This window comes from Lonchura striata, chromosome 3, assembly GCF_046129695.1.
Source record: "Lonchura striata isolate bLonStr1 chromosome 3, bLonStr1.mat, whole genome shotgun sequence".
Lineage (NCBI taxonomy): Eukaryota > Metazoa > Chordata > Aves > Passeriformes > Estrildidae > Lonchura > Lonchura striata.
The window spans coordinates 10,322,277-10,341,415 of NC_134605.1; the positions used below are offsets into that span (position 1 = coordinate 10,322,277).

A 19,139-nucleotide genomic window follows, 5' to 3' on the forward strand; every position below is an offset into this window, starting at 1 on the left:
CTGCAGGTAGTTTGTTGATTATACTCCTGATGAACAACAATGTAGTGATCCTTGACCTGGGAAATTGTTGGCCTGCAGTGTGGTTTTGCAAGGTTTGTACTGCTGTCTTGTGTATTTGGATGAAATATGCAAAGGGAAAAATTGTCATTTCTGCTTGTTAGTTTGAGGAATAGGGGGTGGAATATGAGTCAGGGCCACTTTCCCAGACTGAGCACTATTGAAAGATGCTACAGCCTGTCTGGGAGGTGGTGAGGCTGTCAAGGATTGGCAGAATATAACAGAAAGTGCATTTTGTGGTGAAAGTATCCTGACTTTCCTTTCAGACAGCTGTTACACCTGCAAGGATTCTTGGAGCAAGCCTGCTGGCTGCTAGAAAGGCAGGGGAGCAAGCAAAACTTGATTTTACCTATTTATGTATTTCTTGATTAATATTTCACAAATGCCAAGAAATACATACAAGCTGGTCTGGTGTCTTTGATTGCTTGGTAAGCTCCTACCTTTGCCAGGTGCATGTTCCATGCTCATAGCTGTTCCCATTTTCTGATCTCCTGAGATGGTACCTAATGTCTAGGATTTTATTACCATATTTTCTGTGTTCTCTAAGACATGGTTTGCTCTTAATGTGCAAAAGCTCTGTCTGTCACACTGTTGATGGTACTGTGGTAGCACATGGTCTGAATGCATTTATCTAGAGATGCTTTATGGCCTGAGCTCTTGCACTGTGCCTCAGACAAGTGTTTTCCCCCCAGCCCTTCTTGTGGTAAACAAAGTTCTTTACATTTGAATACTTTAGGGCATGTAATTCTGACAACAGAGCTACGATGCTGAATGACTACCAGAACATGAAAACACCGCAAAATGACTGATAACATTTCAGCAGGAGTTACTATTTATCTTTTATGACCCTAGGAGAAAGATCTGTATTAAAGCAGAGATGTTCCAGGAATGGTCAAGGAACTTGTTTGATATGGGATGAAGGGCTTGTTAAAATGCATTAATAGTTATGACAGAGGATGATTTCTTAGCAGTTGTGTATGTTGCCAAAGAGTTTTGTCACTATGTAGCCAGTAAAAGTCCAAATATGCTAAGGTGACAAGTTACTGGAGGCAATAGCAACAAAACCGTAGGGAAATATACCAGCCAGGTTACGGCTCATGCAACTTCCAGAGTACAGATAAAATTGATAGATGCCTCCTATATCCTCAGGGGACCTATTAATTACTGCTTCTCTGTCCAGAAACACGCGTAAACAGCCCGCTGCAGCTCACGCTGCACCGACGACACCTTTGCAGCTTGTTCGTGCCCGGCGCGCAGTGCGCTGCCAACGGGAGAAACGGGATGCGGGGAAGCCGCGCCCGAGGATGCTGCTCCGCCGCGCAGCGTGCCTGTGGAAAGCGGTGCCGTGCCGCGTCCCGGCGCCGCTCCCTCCGGGCCGGGCGCGGCGCTGCCGCTTTAACGCCGGCGGGCCCGGGGCGGGGATGGCCGCGGCGTTGCCGGGCGACGGCGGCGTGGCCGCGGGGAGCGCCGGGCTCCGCTGGCCCCGCGGGCGGCTCCCGGCCGGCGGCAGCGCTAACGCAGCCCTGCCTGCCCCGGCCCGGTGCGCCCCGGCGCTGTTAGAAAAAGCTCCACACGGGACAGGTGGGGAACGTGGTTTTAATCAGCTTTGCCGAGCGCTGAGAGGAGCAGCCGGCGTGAGGTGGGCGGCGGGGTAAGGCACGAGGGGACGGTAGGAGCGGCGCTCCCGGGGAGCGGGGGTGTCCCTCGGGAGCAGCGCGGTGGGATGGCAGCTGCTGACGGCAGGGAGCGGTGCGAGGCTGAGCTGGGCGCCGGGGGGATGTGAGGTCCAGCCAACTCGCCCGAAACCCTCAGCAGCAGAGACTTGGAGAGGCCCAAGTTGCATGTCCCGGTTGGCGGCCGTGTCCCGTATTCTTTACCGTGACACGCAAAGCCGGGTGACGCGGCAGATCCGGGATAAACTGCGCGCCCTCGAGCCGGCCTAATCCCGTGGCCGTGGCTCGGAGGAATGTCTCAGCCCTAGCCGGCAGTGTCTCAGTCCTAGCCAGTGGGCCTGCTGGCTGGAATCCGGATGAAGAATTCAAACTCTTGGAATCTCTAAACCGGGCATCACCTCTGGTGCAAAAAAAGCAGGTTCCTTCTGCGGACTGTGTCTGTTTTCTGTGGTTTGCAGATCCCGGCTGTCACCCACGTGTGTTTCGCTGGCCAGAAGATGTAGATGTCCCTTGTGACTGAGTCCTTGCATGGGTGTTTTGAGGATGAAACGCTACATAAACTCTTAAAGCACAGCACCTGAGGACATTGCTACCGACATGGACATCATTATTTATTTACGTTTGCTTTAATCAGGAGGAGCTTTTTTGTAAACATGAATTGCCGGGCTCTTTCCTTGAGATGTCGTTTCTTGTTTCATGCTATTGAAACATTAATCTTAACTTATTATGACTCCTTTGTGTTGGTCAGCTCTCAGGGACATTTCCCTAGGCTTGAAAATGTGGGAGCTTTCAAGAATGTGTCAATCGTGCCAACTCAAGCCACTTGTGGGCTGCCAGATCGAAGTACTTTTTGTCATAGCTCAGTAGCTGTTGAAAGTATTATATCCTGCACTCAGAAGTTTTGTGTTCAGGAATGTCCATATAGGTCATCACCTTCGTCCTACAAACCACTTCTTTCAGAAGGCCTTGGTACCTGTATCACAGAAGACAAGAGGGACTTGCATCCAGGGTCCTCCAGCAATACTTCCAGTTTTATTTTTCATAATCACAAGGATTGCTTCTCTGCTCCCCGTCTTCCAAGGCTCGGAGCTTCATTTACGTTAACTGTATGGTTGAAACCTGAGCAAGAAGGTGTAATGTAAGTAGTATTGAAGGTGTTTACTTTCCTGGTGCTCTTAAAAAAATTGATCATTGTAGTCACAGTCATTATTAGCAAGCTCTTTAAACTTTTAAAACTTTGGTGGGAAACTGTGACGTTTATAGAGCTGTATTTAGGTTGGGGTCTTCCCAGATGTCAAGACAAGCAGCTTCAGTTTCAGTGGCATTGACTCAGATGATAGTCCAATGGCTTTCAGAGTTTGGAGCTATTCATACATAATGTGCATGTCTTTTTTCAAAAAGAGAAGTTTGTATTTCCAATTCACATTCATTCTAAAAGCTGCTAGAAAATTACGTTCTCACAGGGCTGTGCTGTTGCTGCCTTCAGGATGTAAAAAAATTATCCAATATGTTAAGACTTCTCCAACACAAATGTGTCTTAAAAACAAATACAGAAAGCCACTAAAATGTATGTTTTGGACATATAGAAAAGAAGATCTGGGGAATGTTGCCTGACTGGCAGTCTGTGTTGCTGCTTTAACAAATTATTCCACTATTTAAACTGCAAGTGAAATTTCACTAGGTGCTCAAAAAAATAGAGGCGGCTAAACATTCCCTCTCCTGTTTACCTAACATGTTGCATTTTCAGAAATACTGATGTTAGAAGTGACCTTTCAGCTTGACTGGGCCTTACTATAATGAAAAACCTCCTTTTTGAAAAATGCATCCCAGATCCTGCAAAAAAAGTTCTGTCATCTATCACGAAATGCAGAGCCTCCTCTTTCTTACCTTCCTTTAACAGAAAGCACAAAGAGTATAGTTTGTTCCTTTGGACAACGTGCCACAAATTATTTTATACTTGTATTCATAACTTATTTTTAGAATATAGCTAATGATCTTGAGGCATTCTTGATATTTATTTTGCATGCTGATGTGAAATAGTCACTTACCTAAGGGTAGCAAAATCATCAGCAAAAATAGAAATATTTCAAATCATAATGTAAAATTATAGTATGTTTTATGCAGTGATAATTACCTTAAAAAACTTGACCTAACTGTAGAATTTGTGGTTATGGAGTGGAAATAAATGATATCTGCAGAGCAAAAGGGACTTCTGAGCTGAAGTTAAATAATTTCAGCTGGTGGTATGTATAAAGCCATCTCTGGAACTTTGGATATATATCTATATAATGGTTGAATCTTGAGCATCAGAGAGTCCATTTCTGGTGTGTTCCCATGCCATGAATTCCTGTCCACACACATGTGGGCACATCAGAGTCTCCTTCAGCAGAGCACATGCCTAACTTGAAGCAGAAGCATCCTGCTAATTTCCAAGCAAGCTGTTGCAGTGATGTGTTGAGTGAAATCTGTGAAAGTCTTTTGTCAATGGGATAGGCTTTGATGCATGGAGCCTAAAACAATGAAATGTTATGTCCTTAGTTTCAAATGATTAAGAGCTGTGAAGAAACCAGACTCTACTGATGACTGATAAGCCATGGACTAGTGCAAAAGATTAGCTTCCAATTGCTGCTGTGTTAATAACTACACAGTGTACATATTCCTGTTCAGCGGGTTTTATAGATCTCTTTAAAATTTAAATGTTTTTATTCAGTTTTTGTAATAGATCATTCTTATGCCTTGTGAGATTTGCTGCTATTCAACACGTAGGAAAGACAATGTTAAAACCCAGTCCTGAAAACTGAAGATGGACAGCAGTTATTCCAGTGGTCAGGATGATATGCCACTGTCCAGGTGCTTTAATTTCATTGGCACAAAAAGCATTGTGCTAATTTTTCTTTTTTCCTAAAAAGAATACTGAACTCCAGTTCTGGTGGAACAGTTGTTGCACATCAATAGCCATTGAAGCTTGACTCAGAAGGCATCTTACAAAAGGGAAATAATTTACCAGCAGACTAAGATGCTTTCCCTTTTCTTATGTTGGTTTAGTGAGTCCTTCAGGTTGGCAGATGAAGTTTGACTTACTCGATGTCCTACATTTTGCAGACCCTGATGGGGAATTATCCCTGTTACATGCCATTTGTGAGACCTTTTAAACACCATTATCACACCAGAGGAACCTCACAGAACTGAACACAGAACAAAGTCTTGTGTTCCCACCAAAGCATCAGGAAGATCAGCCAGAATGAGCTTATTTTGCCAGTAGAATGACTGAAAATTTAACAAGGATTTTTTTTTTTTTACTGGAAAAGTGCTCTTACATCAAGTAGAGCAGACCCTTGTGTTTTGGACATGCCATACTAATGTGTTTTTGTGCTGAATTGTATATGGTCTGTCTGTGAGAGTGTATGCTTAGGAAAGAAGCTAGGAGTGTTGCTGCACAATATCCCATTACATCCTGTGACATTCTGTTGGGTATGTACTCATGTAAGAGAATAGCAGGATTTTTGTTAGAACTTACTGTGCTGGCTGAAATGAGAGTGGTGTGAGTATCCAAGGCCCTTAAAAGATTGTACATAAGCAGAGACACCAAGAACTTTCTCCATCAGTTCCATATACCAAGTTTTCCTATGTGAATCTGGGAGACAATACACTTTGACACAGAGACAAGAGTCGGGTCATGTTACAGATTTATTTGAAGTCCTGATGTTCTTCAAAGATGTTTAGTAGAGATATTTGTAGGCATGCTTTTAAGTCACTGCATGTTGGAAATATCGAAGAAAGGCAAGAGTGAGAAAGCACTGGCATTTGTACTCCAGTCTTTAAATTTTCTTTCACTTTAGGCAGTAAGTGAGCAGAGTTCTTGCCCCTGAGTTTCATTCTAGCCTGATGCTTCCTCTCTTGCTGCATCTATCCATCAGATAATGTAGTTGCCTTCAGTAAGCCTGTGTGTAGCCTGTATGTAAGCATTAGCACAATGTGGGAAACTTTTTATGATGGTAGCCCTTCACAATGGAATAGGATAAGAATATGGGTACAAGCTTTGCATATGTGAGTAACCATGACAGACAGCTAATATCAATGTAGTGTAAACTGGAGCAAGTTCAGATGCCCAGAAGATATTGATGGTGGCAAGAAGTGAGCTGAGACCTTTTACAAGTAAAAGGATCAGCATGAATGGACTGATTGTGAAGTGGGTAGCACATAGATTTTAAAAAAAAAATTATTTATCTAAGGGACTAAAATCATATGGTACTATTATTATCCATTCAGATATTTTACATTGGGAATTAGACTAAAAGGGGCATCTGATTTTGAACCAGTGCAGTTGTTCCCATTTGCTCCAGTTAATGTGTGGGCAGCACCAGTGCAGCCATGTTAGATTCTCTAGAATATTTTTCTCTTTGAAAGCTGACTGGATTTGTGTTATTGGCTTTTTTTCCAATCCAACCCCACTGAGATATATGTAGTCAGGTATTGGGCTCTATGGGACTTCAGGGTTACCAGAAGTTGAAGACTTCAAAAAGAATAGTGACTTCTCTCTGTAATCATGGCTGGAATGGAAAATCAAGCTCAGAGTCAGAAGTAATGCCTCTTCCTATTTCACCTATATTAGAACTAGTTCGGATTTTTTCTTTTTTCTTTTCCTGCCCTCTCTTCTCTTTTCCTGCTTGATTTTCCTTTTATTGGTAAGTCACAATTCACATTTGTTCTTTCCAGTTTTCAAAGTGATGTACATCAAGGTCGCTTCCCTTCTTAAAGTCATGACACCTTTGGGGATAAAAACAATGTGGGGATGTTTATTTTAGATAAGTAAAATAAACAAAACCCTGGATTATCCAATTATTGTTTATCCAGGAACTGGGTAAATCCAGTTCCTAAATATTTTGCTACTTAGCTGAGCCTTCCTTTACATTTATTATCTAACAAAACTAACATGTTTACAAGCAAACAAAATATTGAAAAGAGCAGTGGACAATTTATTAAGAAATGTGGTTTTAGTAAGGTTGGGAAAACAGAAGTCTTAATTTTGCAAGGTGTTTCATTGGCGTCATTGCAGCAGGCTAGAATAGTAATAGGAGGAATCAATTTTTCCTTGGCTTTAAAGGTGAATTAGTGAATAATGGCAGTATCAAAGAACAGCCTTTTTGATAGTTTTCTTTTATAAATGCTGAGTAGATGAAGACACTTACCGGTAGGGTTTTCTGTTTCCTTTTTTTTTTTTTCCTCTGAAATATGGGTAAGAAAGTACTAATCTCATACAAATTTTATATGCTTCCCTCTTGTGACCTAGTGCACTAATTTAATCTGGTGTAAGTGTTAAAATATTTGACTTTTCATGGGTCAATATATTGAGAACTGTTTTTTTCAAGCAGCTCAAATGGGAAGGGTAGAAGTTTATAATGTTTTATTGTATTTATGATTGCTTTAATAAAATACATAGTTGTTACACATATGGAGCTTGTGCTTTCTCAGGACTCTCAACATCATGGTGGTTAGATTGGCAAAAAACATTTCAGCAACTTGAAATGAAAAATAGGTTGCTGTAGATGGTATTCTCTGTACCTTATATGACATTGTTGCTTTTGCTATTGATGTGACTTCTTTGTGGGGAAAAAAAATCCTAATAAGTGTCTGGGTATGTTTCTTGCCTGGCTCTAATTTCTTAGGTTAAAGAAAGATGCTGCAGAGGAGCATGTAGGGTAAACTGGTGTTAGGGCTGCCTTACCTACACAGACTGGGTGGAAAGATGGAAGACTTATTAACAAAGCTTGTCATTTGTACTGCTTTTTGTGGTTATATTGCATTTGCCTCGTTAGACTAAGGAAAATTAAAGTGCCTCCATGGGATGTACTAAGTTGCACAGCTTTGTATGAGAAGTATGGCAGAGACTTGCACAGTCACTGTGGTTTCTGTCATGGAAGCTTCAAAAGAGGAGGCAAACTGGACCTCTCTTTCACCCCCAAATGGGCTGAGGTTGCCAGCACTCAATAAACAGAGCAAAACACTAAAAAAAAAAACAACCAAAACCCCAACACAACCCAAAACCCTCACAGATTGAGACAGAAAATACCTTTGCAGTTTTTTTACACTTAGTACATCCTGTGACTTTCACTGTCACTGAGCATCTTCTCAAGAGCTGTATTTTTAATGTTTATTTTAATACATTCTGGTTAGCATCACTTTACAGGATAGCACCTTGGCAAGAATGTGTATATGTGTGTGCCTCTGACCTTATGTTGTTTTTCTTGGTTATTTCCAAAGGTGTGTGATAGAAAAGGCTATTGATGGGCAGACTGTGTTCAAACTCACAATCTCTGAGAAAGAGACCATGTTTTATTATCGCACAGTAAATGGTTTGCAGCCACCAATAAAAGTAATGACACTGGGGAGAATTCTTGTGAAGAAATGGATTCATCTTAGTGTGCAGGTGAGTAAAATAAAAACGATTTAATATTTGCTGAAATACAACATTTGTGTGAGAGTGGTATAACTGTATAAATACAAAATAATAAATTGGGGGATGTAAATGATAACTCTTGAGTCTTGTAGGTAAAGATCTTAATTTGGAAGCTAATTTTGAGGCAATTGCTAATTTAGCAGTGGAAAGAAATGCTGTGTCCATTCTTCTGAACAATCAGACTGTACAAAACTGAAAATTCTCACCTTTAAAAACATGAGTATGTGAGGTGAAGAAAACCTTGTATTAATATTTTAGATACTTATATCTAATGTTACCAATTAGCTTTGGGTCTCAGATTATTTTCTACAGAAGGAAATGCCATTCTCATCTGTACATGCTAATGTACTTACCTTATGGAGATGTGTTCTGTTTAGTTTAAAAAACTTCTTACAGTGCACATAAGTAAATGTGTGAGTTTGTGCAGGATCAGTCAAGCTAGTAAGTTACAGAGGTATTACCTCTTATTTTAAGAATATAATTCAGAATTGTTGGAGCACAATCCGTGTGTTCTAAAAGTCTTCTGTTGACATAACTTTTTAATAAATGTACAAACATCCGCTGAGGATAAAGCAAAATTGAGTTTGTTAAAATTTAAACTGCATGTACAAAAATCAGTAAACAAACACAGAAGAAATTAAAATTCAGTTATTTGCATGCCTTGTAATTCCCAACAGACACCCTAGTAAATTCTATTTGTGAGCCAAGTTCAGCTAATAATTATAAAACACAATTATCAGGTGTTGAAATGTTTATCTTTTCCTTCCTTCGTTTCCTTTATCCGTTCTATTAAATTTCATTTGGTCTACAGCACAATCAAGAATAGTTTTGCTGCTTTCTTGAAACTTGCTAAAAGGTATTGACTGTGATTTGGATTTTTAGTGCTGATCTTGTCACTTGTAAGAAGTATCTAAGCCGACGTCTTGATTTTTTTGCAGTTTTCTTTTTTCCAGCATGGTAGTGTGAATAAGATTTTGGCTGTTGGATTAAAAGAGTGACCTTAAGGTAGAACTAATGAACTTTACACTTCAAGCACTCCAAGGGTGCTATATTACTGCTGTTGCTGTCAGCCGCATTTTGTACCTCAGAAACTGCTAAAGCCTGGCACAGCCAAGTGAAAGTGAAAGGGCTGGTTAAATGCACACACAGATCTTGAACTGCATTACAAAGGAATGTGAAATGCTCTGTGGAATTTTATTCTTTGTTTCTCTGTAGAAAGTTGTTCAATTCATAGCAGGAGTAAAGAAGTATAGCTTCTAGACCTTTGAAGAAACTGCAGGCTTAATGACTTTTTGAAGTTTCTGACTTGGGTAGAATCTTCCTGTGCTTGGTGCTATTGTAGGATGCAACTTGCCATTAAACATGATAGTGGATGCAGCCTGATCCATTTACCCCTTGGCCTGGCTATTAAACTTTAGGCAAAGGTTTGTTTGTTTGTTTTAGCAGGGGGCCAAAAGCATTCTTTTCCATAAATGGACAACGACAACATGAGCAAGACCATACAAAAATATGCAAAGTAACTTCCATTTGGAAGTGTCTGTGTCTCATACACCCAGATGCTAGGCAACAGACACCATGGCAGAGGAGTGTGAAGTATTGGTTACAGATGTGAAACTGAATTTAGAGAGAGAAAAAATATGGTGGGATGTCAGATATGTTTGGAATTCAGGTGTAAGAGCATATGCCTATTCAGGAATGATAAAAATGAAAGCTAAATGGTGGAATAGCACCAAATAGTAATTAAATGATAAGAGGGAAGGAAAGAAGAAAGGATAGCACAGACTGAAAAATAATTTCTTTGGAATAAAATAATTCTAGGGGAAGAGAAGGCTAGTAAATTAATTCTACTGAGGTAATCTAGGAATTTAAATCCTTGGGTTTGTATTTAGATATGTAATTTGTTAGAAGGAACTACTACTAAGAACTCTGTCATTGCAGAGACTTATTTTCCAGTTTATGGCTGGGAAATTTAAGTTCTACTAACAAGAGCAGGGCCCAAACATTCCTGTGTGTTCTGCATGAAGGGTTTCTTCATTGAGTAGTCACTGAAGCAGAAAGTCTGGGTATACCAGCTTTGTTAAGTGATGAGGGCGTTATCAGAGGTGTAGGTCTTAAGAATAATGTCAAGCATTCATAACTAAAGTAAGGTGAAGTAGAAGACTAAACAGTTCTTTGATTCTCTAAGAACACTTGCAGTTTTCAAAGAGAACAAACATATGCAACTATTTTTATGAAACAAGGTAAACTTTGGAGTTGGGAGATTGAAAGGAAAAAAAGCCTGGAGGTTTTTAAAAATTGATAAAATAAAATTAGGAGAAATTTTTGCTCTTAAAGGAAAAAAGTATGGATATGTACTGCCCAGGCTTATCTGTGTGAATAAGTACCCCTGCAGTTAGAGAGGGCAAAGTGTGTGAGCACTGGGGAATGGGGAAGCAGATTCACAGAGAATGCTGTGTAGGATAGAAATAAAACTATAAAGTGGTTTATATTAATTAGACTGTCAAATGGTAAAAAATTCTTACAATTTATTTTGTGTAAGAAGGCAAGACTTGAGTACAGTGAGAGTGTGCTTGAGAATAAGGATGATTTGAGTAAGGTCCCCAGAATAAATAAATACCTTGGTTCTGTTTTCAGGAGGCACAGATCAAAACCAATCAGGGTAGCAGAAATTAATGCATGGAAACAAAAGTGATCATAAGAAGTATAAATATGAATTTGCAAGCTGATTGTGTACATGCTGCTGCAAACAGATGGTCTTTGTCCAAAAACTCTGGAAGAACTGGCACACAAAGTCCTTTGACAAAGAGACATTCTGTGCAAAGCTACCAGTCAGAGATGGAGCTATAATGCTGCTATTTAGGAAAGGTGTCCTATTGATGTCAATCAGCAGCCAAGTACCTGGGCCCTCCTCACCCCTGCCAGTGGAACAGGGGAGACAGCAGAAATAGCCAAAGTGAGAAAAACCCATGCAGAAAAGGGACTGGGAGGGGAGCAAATGATGTAAAGGCAATCACTCACCACCTCCCACAAGAACACCACTGCCCAGCCAATTTCTTATCAGCAGGCCACCTTGGAAGTCAAATTCCTATCTCCTCACATTTCTTTTTCTACCCTAGTTTTTATTGCTGAACATGAGGCTATAGAGTAAGGGATATCTTTTTTTCCTAGCTGTCCCCCTTCCCAGTTTCTTGGTCCAACCCTGGCTTACTGCTGAGGTGGTATGAGGAGTTCAACTGGGAGAAGAGAAGGGCTTGACATTGGGCAAGCTCTCTTCAGCAGTAACTAAAATACTAATGTGTTATCAATGCTGTTCTAGCCCCAGATTTGAAATACGGCATGGGGTGTTGTGAAAAAAATTTACCTCCACCCCAGCCAAAGCAGCTACCAAAAGGAAGGAAAAAGGATCTTGGTAATGCAGACTTATGTCTTGACGTAGTGGTGTATGAGGATTTTGAAAAGATCTTTGAAGAAATAGATAAAGATGTGGAGGTAAATGAAAAGGGATAAAATGCAGTGTGGGTTTCCTATAGATAGCTCATCACTGTCTAGCCTCTTATCTTTTTTTTTTTTTTTTTTTGATGAGAAAGCTGATTTTCAGGCAAAGTAAATGTGTCAGATTTCGTCTATCTGGAGTTGAGTTTAGCATTGATGTGACAACCTATGAGAAGTTGTAGGGTCAAAGGCAATGCTCATGGGAAGGATTGCAATAGATACTGCTCAAAGGAACTTGCTTATAATCCTGGGGATGGGGCAGGCACAAAACCAATTGAATTATTTGAGAATTAGTCTTTGGACCAGCCTTGTGGTTTGTTTTTTTTTTTTTTTTTTTTTAAATGATCTTAGCAGAAATATGAAGAATTCCTATCATAGCAGCTTCTAATAGACATAATGAGAAAGGAAAAAGTAAGATGTCATACAGGAAGAATGGCATGACCAAAAAGACTGGGGGAAGTGGCTTGAAATAAAATAACTATTACAAAATGCAAAGTAGTGAACTTGAAACTCCTCTACAAAATTTTCTACTGTTCTAGTTGTTTTCAGTTGGTGGGGATCAAGTTTTTTTCAGGCTTCTGAAAGTTTTAGAGTCCTACTGTGTGTTTGATCTTGATTTAATGATAGTTTTAATGTATATTTTTAGGTATATGTTAGCAAGAGCTCTGAAAATACATAACCTTAACTTAAAAAAGTCAGATATGTACTGAAGTGAAATCTCAGAAAAATTGGCATCTTAAAATCTTAACTTCTAAAGAATTAAAAGATGGAACATAATTAAGGTCAATTGTGTATCATATTATCTCTGCAAAGTGATACCAATATCAGATTTATTCCACTTGTTAACAGCAGCACCATTGTGTATTTTCTTTTTCAGTTGCAGTGTTAAGAGTCTTTCACTTTCCCTTTGATACTTCAGAATTTATTTAAGCAATTAAGAAGAGTGGAGTTTAAACATGAATTTGCAGATACAGACGAGGCTGCTGAAATAGGAGATTCTTTGAGAACATGTCAGATTGATGTTTTTGTTTCATATGTAGTGTCTGAAATTATAAAAATAGTCTTTTTGCTAGCCTTTATTTTGCCTGATCATATCTATGTAACTCTGCCATGTTTTGGCAGACTATAGCACATTAAAAGCTTTGGAAAGTAAGTTTAAAATCTAAATGCAGAGAGGTAACCGTGACTGAATTACTCTCCTGGGAGGAAAATGCTCTTAGAGTGCCTATTGAAATCAGCATTATCATTTCAATACATGTCAAATATGAGTCATTTCCTAGTTTAGGCAAAATTTCTTTATAAATCTTTAAATCTTCCAGTTCTTTCAAGAAAAGGTTAAAGTACTTATGATTTAATGAGACCGCTTTACATCATAACTGTTTGACTATCAAGAGAAAACTTGTCCTTTCCAATTTGTGAAATCCTTTTATTTTCTGCACAAGTTTTGGAATACTTCACAGTTTATTTTATAAGCAAAGAACCTGAGGCTTAAAAACAGGGAGGCAAACATTTATTCTCTACACTCCCTCTGTATGTCTCTACTAAATACAGGGTGTTCTAAACTGTATGGTCCCTGAGTTTAATAAGGACATGAGGAAGCAAGGAAGCATTTTGATTTAACAAACCACTTTGATCTCTTCTTTGAAGTCATCACTTACTATCTATTAAGAGTAGTTTGTCAGATCCAAGAAAGGAGTGGAGAGTTTACATTAATTCTGCATTTGGGAGCTTCATGTCATGTCTATTAATGCAATTGTGTGTTGAAAATATTTGTGAGGATTCAGTCTATCCATATGGCTGATGCTCTTTTCCTGCCAGACAGTGGAAATAAGACACACATTACAGTCTGTTATGTATTTGAATGTGTGTTTAAAGAACTGAGCAATGAGTATGGAGCTGCTTCAGCATCTATTCTGCTAATATTGCAGGCCATTCAGGTACTGCTGCTGGACATGCAGCCTCTGTGTTCTTTGATATCAGTAAAACATTTTTGTTTTTTCCTGCATCCAGAGGTCCTGCTATGGTTCTTGCCTCTTCTCATGTTCTGTGCATATTAGGATGCTGACTGTGTACATTTGAAAGCTCTGTTGTAACTTCAGCTTCTTTGAAAAACAGGGTATTTCCCAGATTATTGATTCTACTCACTGTCTCTTAAACTACTTATTTTCTTGCCTGAGTATGAGTTTGAATATATCTGCAGACTTAAATTTGCAGTCTAACAGCTGCCTTGAAACACAAGGCAAGGAGCTTCGCCTGGGCTAAGATTTTAATTTCAGAGAACAACAAAAAGGCAGGTTTTGTCAATGCCATCTTGATTCCACTTCTGGAAATTGCAAATTTACTTTTTGTAATTGCAGTTGCAAATACCACTGAAATCTGCCCAGACTCTGTTATATATGGTAGGAATGGAATGTATGCTGAGAGGAGGTAGTATTGAATGTTTTGCAGAAGCTATGCCTTTTTTGTCTGGAGAGTTTCAAGATTTGAAAACCATCCATCTTCAATTTGCTTTGCAAGAAGTTTTTCCTTATACAAAAATAAATTGCAGCCAATTAAATAGTATTTTTAATAATGAGAAAACTCCATTAAGAATGATTTGCCTTGTTATTTTTCCCCCAGTCTCAAAACTTACTGTCCTGCAGGTCTTAGTACTTTTGTGTGCTCTTGAATTGCATGGGGGGAACTATAAGAGTTTGGAAGTGTATCCTTGTGTTTGTTATAGCTGTTAGTACACAGCACTAAGAGGTGACTTGCTTACATTATCACTTCTGTGTACAGGAAGAGATCTCGTTGATCCAGGTTTGCCTTCTGTCTATTTTGAGTCTTTTTTTAGTATTGATATGCTTCAATTTGATTCCTTTTTGGAGACACCAAGCTGTATACAGTGCAGTATCACCATTGAGAGCACACCATTTTCAATGTGGGCAGAGGGTCCTCCAGCAAGTAATTCTTGGCATGCATAGTGTGTCAGCAGAAAACAGGCAACTGATTGCAGCATTTTTGCTGGTAAAAATAGTTCAAAAATACTGAGCAATTGTCCTTTCTGCTTTATGCTGTGCAAGTTTTTATGTAAATGTTTTCACAAGATACTTAAAACCTTTTTTGACAAGTCTAAAAACTTAATGAGTACAGCCAAATAGAAGAGCTTTTGTTTTTGTGGGTTTTTGTTTGGTTTGGGTTGGTTTGTTTTGGGGGGCTTATTTATTTTTAGAAGTAATTTCTACCCCTGGTTCATGTTTTTGTAGCTTAAAGACAAACTTAAATCAGAAGTCTGATCAAGAAATGGAAGGTGAAACTTTCAGGTTGTCCTTTGTGCAACCTCCATTATTTATGTGTGAACTCTGTCTTACATCTTGTGTTAACATCTGTGTGTGTAACAAATGGAGAGTGACATAAATTACATGTGTAGATCTTGTACAACACAAAATCTGTGTGTGCTAGTAGCAGTCCAGAGAGGGAATCTTGTAAGATTTCACATGTATCATTTTCTCATGGAAGCAGAGAAATTTTTTTGGCTCTGAACAGCTTATCAGGTTGTATGGAAAGCAGAAAGATCTGGCATGGAAGAGGGAGAGGAACTCCTGTTGTCCATGTATCTCATTGCAGTGCCTTGGCTCAATAATGCTGCAAATTTTGCTTAATTTAAAGACTCTTCTGTCTGTTTGATAGCTGTCTAGATAGTCTGTCTTGGAGTATGAAAGAAGAGTACATTAATAGGAACAACTTTCTTTTAGATGTATCATTGACTTATTTTCTGACAGTCAGTGGGTTTTGAAGCTTCTTAAGCTGGACTGTCTTGAATAGTCAGTATTCACCTGTTTTTAGTTTAATAGTCTAATTATTTTTATTTTAATTTAAAAATTAGAATATGTATTATTATAGATAATGATAATTATAATTATAAATATATATATTATGTATATAATTTATATTTTGGCGTTGGACTCTTGTAGCAATAAGTTCCTCATATGGCATTATGGCTGTATGAAATTGTTCTTTATTTTAAATCTGCTGATTTCTTTTGCCAGTTTCTTTATCATTCTTATGCTTTTGGATATTTTGATTATAGAACTTTATCACATGTTAAAATCCTTCATAAGTGAGATTTCTACTTATATTGAAGCCATTCTGCATTTTTTTTCATCCTCATTGATGTTTTCAGAAACTTTTGGGGTTGTTGGAGGATGCAAGGGACAGAACTCCACTTGTTATCCCAGCTAACTTTGCACCACAAATTTCTAAACAATTAAGTTTTGTGGGCTTTTAAAAAATTTCTTTCCCAATAAGGAATGTTTCTTTTTTGGTCATTAGTGAGGGCTATAGTAACTCCAAGACCACTTGGAGCAGTGACTGTTCAGAACTTAGTGTTGTGTTTATGTGGACAAGAATATTTTTCTTGTCTGCTACCTTATGGTTAACAAGACATTTAGTCTGCTACTTTGCTGCCTGTTCCTTAACAATTTTGAGATCCTTTGTACCTTTTAAGTAAGCTTTGATTTCTATTATCTGCATGTATTCACTCCATCTTTTCTTCACTTCGCTAACACTTTTCAGGCCTGTACAAAATGTTAGATAGCAGAGATTGTTGAAGTTAGTGATAAACTACTGTCTGTGTGAAATGTGATCATTTAATCTCTCCCAAGTTTAAAACCTTTCAAGAAAGCCAGTAGGTCATATTGGTCAGTTCTTCTTACCTACATGCATCTTTACTTCAAAGAATTCAAATTGGATCTTAATTTCCTTCCACAAAAGTCATGTTGCCTTTTCTAGTGTAGAGTATTAATCCATGTGCTTTTCCAACCAATTCATCCAATACATACTTGATTTTATGGATTTTCAGAAGAAATGGCCCAAGACCTCTTCATGCATCATTTCTATAACTTTAATTTCTGCATTGTTCTTTGCTCTGTGCAGGGTTAATTTTTAACCTCCCTGTGTGCAGAGTGGTTTTTTTTTTCCTGCTTCTCTGAAGGTATTTTTTCTTTTTTTTTTTTTTTTAATAAAAGGGTTAATATTTAAAAAAAAAATTTTAGTTTTTTTTAATAAACTAGCTTCTGTAGTATGTTCTAATACATCAAAACTGAAACTCTCTTTAAGGCATAGCAACACTTTTTCAGTGGTATGATCTATGTAATTCCTGACATTCAGGTTTAAACATCTTGGGCTTTAGATTTCAAAGACAGACTGTAAATTATGACAAAGTATGTGTACGTGATGCTTAGTTAGGACAGTTCTGGTTTAGATACTTGATTTCCGCCCCCCCACCCCCCGCAACTTTTCATTTCTTTCCATATCTTGATACACAAATAAACTGCCTTTATTTGGGTGTAGGACCAGCTGACCCTCCTTTGTTTCTATCTGGTCTAGAAAAGGGTTTAGATTTGGAATTGACCTAAATCCCTTCTTTCAAACGCTGTTTGTGTGCAGAGTCATGCAGCCTTGCTTGTCTGACCCTTTGTGATACTGGCAGCATTTTAAAGAACGGCACCTGCTTTTTATCTTCTGCCTCCTGAATAAAAGCCAAAATATTTTCCTCTCGCACCTCTCTTCTCTCGTTTCTTGTGGTGTTTAGGTCTATCCTTGCTATTGACTGATTGTAGATGGCCTAGCTATCTTGTGAGGTTCATCCTCACTGCACCTCTAAGCAAATAATGATGTGATATTCAGTGGCAGCAAAGAACAAACCATCAACATTGCTCCTAATCTGACATTTCAGAACTTCAAACTTCTGTTTCTTTACGTTGAAATTACCCTTGAAGATTTATCCTAAGTACTCAGAGGTATGTGCCTTTGTCTTTCCAGCTTGATAACTATGTCCCATGGGATTGAAATCAGGACTGGTCAAAATAAAAAGTCTGTTGTCTTTTTGACCTTTTCTGGTTACTACTTACTTGTGCCTTATGTATGTACCTCTTGTCTGTAAGTCAGGTAATTATGCATGTAACAGGTTGCATTGCCACTCTTCTGCTGGACTTTTGAGTGCATTTAATTATGTTTGAAGGGCCTTTATCCTTTTCCTTAAACTGTGTTTATTGACATCCTCATCTGTGCTGTTCAGTAATCTTCCTGGCTTTTCTGTGCCTTAACTCAAGGCCTGTACTCTAAAATGCTCAGGAGATCACTATGAACCTGATAAGCAGCCTCTCCTGGTCAGCTTCTGGACCATCTCTACCAAAATATAGTTGAAGGAGCTGCTGCATAAATTATTTCATTTAACTTTTTCCACAAATAAACTACTGACAATAAGCTACCAAAACACTGTCCTCCAAAGTCCATTTTGGTCTGAGTGCAATTAACAGCACAGTCTGGATCTCTGGCAAAGCTTGGCTGCTAAGATGCTTAGTAACTCTAGAAAAAGGCAGTTATTATAAAAAATGAAAATTGAAGCTTACAGTGAATTGCCATAAAAAAGAATGTTAGAGAGTTACAGTACAAAGGAGTAGTTGAATGACCATTTCTAAAGGACTTTGTGATGGATGGAAGAAAGCAGGGCACAGAGGAGGAGGGAAAGGCCTGAAGTAAGGTTGTAGGGAAGAATATGAAAAGAATCAAAGACAGACTTTTGTGGCTCCTTGACCATGAAAAGAAACTAAGCCCTGAAAGAAGAGATGAGAATTTATTTGCAAAAATCCCTTAACTGGATACACGGAACTTTCTGTGACAAGGCATTCAGAGGGTAGAAATAATTGCTTTCTTCTTATGTAAATCATCCTCCAAAAAAGACAGAGGAATGGATTTTCAACTTTTCAGTCCCAGCAGAGCTGTTCAGCTCTGTTTTGTAGAACCAGTGTATTCTTGCATTAAATTGGGGAATGACTTAGGAGTCATAGTACCGAGTGGTGTAAAATGGTGCAAAATCTTCAGATATAATCAGTTTAAAAGACTAGAATTTAATATGCAGCTGATAGTGTCATAAAAGGTTAATAATTGTACATTAATAACAGCGCCCCTCATTTGTGCAGGTATCTGCTTATTCTTTGACTAGTGAAGCAGAAGACTTTATTCAGAAGGGACATTTCATTTGACATCCACATCTCATCCCTAATTTACATGATTACAAGTAATTCGTGAAAATTCTGAATCAGTGGTTTTGCTGTTTTTTAAATGGAGGGGCCAGAGAGAAAATATGCATTGTTACAAGATTATCTAAAATGTACTTTCTGACCTTTTGCTTCAATTAATTGTGGCAAGTCTGTGTAACTTTTAGCTACTGAAAAGCAGCTTGTTGAATCCTTAATACTTTTCTCCTTTCATGTTACTGTAATGATCATCGAATGTTAGATTGGATTTTTTCAGTGATTTGGGGAAAATAGAGTCATTATGCAGCAAGAAAGCAATTGTTCATACATTTTCAGATGTGGTGACTAGGATCCTCTCATGTTTTTTTTGTTTGGAACTCATTTACAGCACAGGTGTCACTTGTTAAAGCTTTTCATGTAAAAAGAGTAGCGTTTGATCCA

General features: G+C 38.5%; 1 protein-coding gene across 2 annotated transcripts in view; it reads left to right on the forward strand.

Annotated features, from left to right (window-relative positions):
- Nucleotides 1-1,528: 1,528 nt before the first annotated feature.
- The window catches only part of USH2A (usherin), a 373,252-nt gene continuing 355,641 nt past the window's right edge, over nt 1,529-19,139 (forward strand). Inside the window, exons 1-3 of one of the 2 annotated variants that reach the window (XM_077781882.1) lie at nt 1,529-1,708; nt 2,189-2,868; nt 7,992-8,157. In XM_077781882.1, coding sequence (XP_077638008.1) covers nt 2,384-2,868; nt 7,992-8,157 — 651 coding nt within the window. In that variant the 5' untranslated portion in view covers nt 1,529-1,708; nt 2,189-2,383. Of the gene's footprint in view, nt 1,709-2,188; nt 2,869-7,991; nt 8,158-19,139 lie in introns of those variants that run through there. The other variant, XM_031504249.2, reaches the window with a different exon arrangement.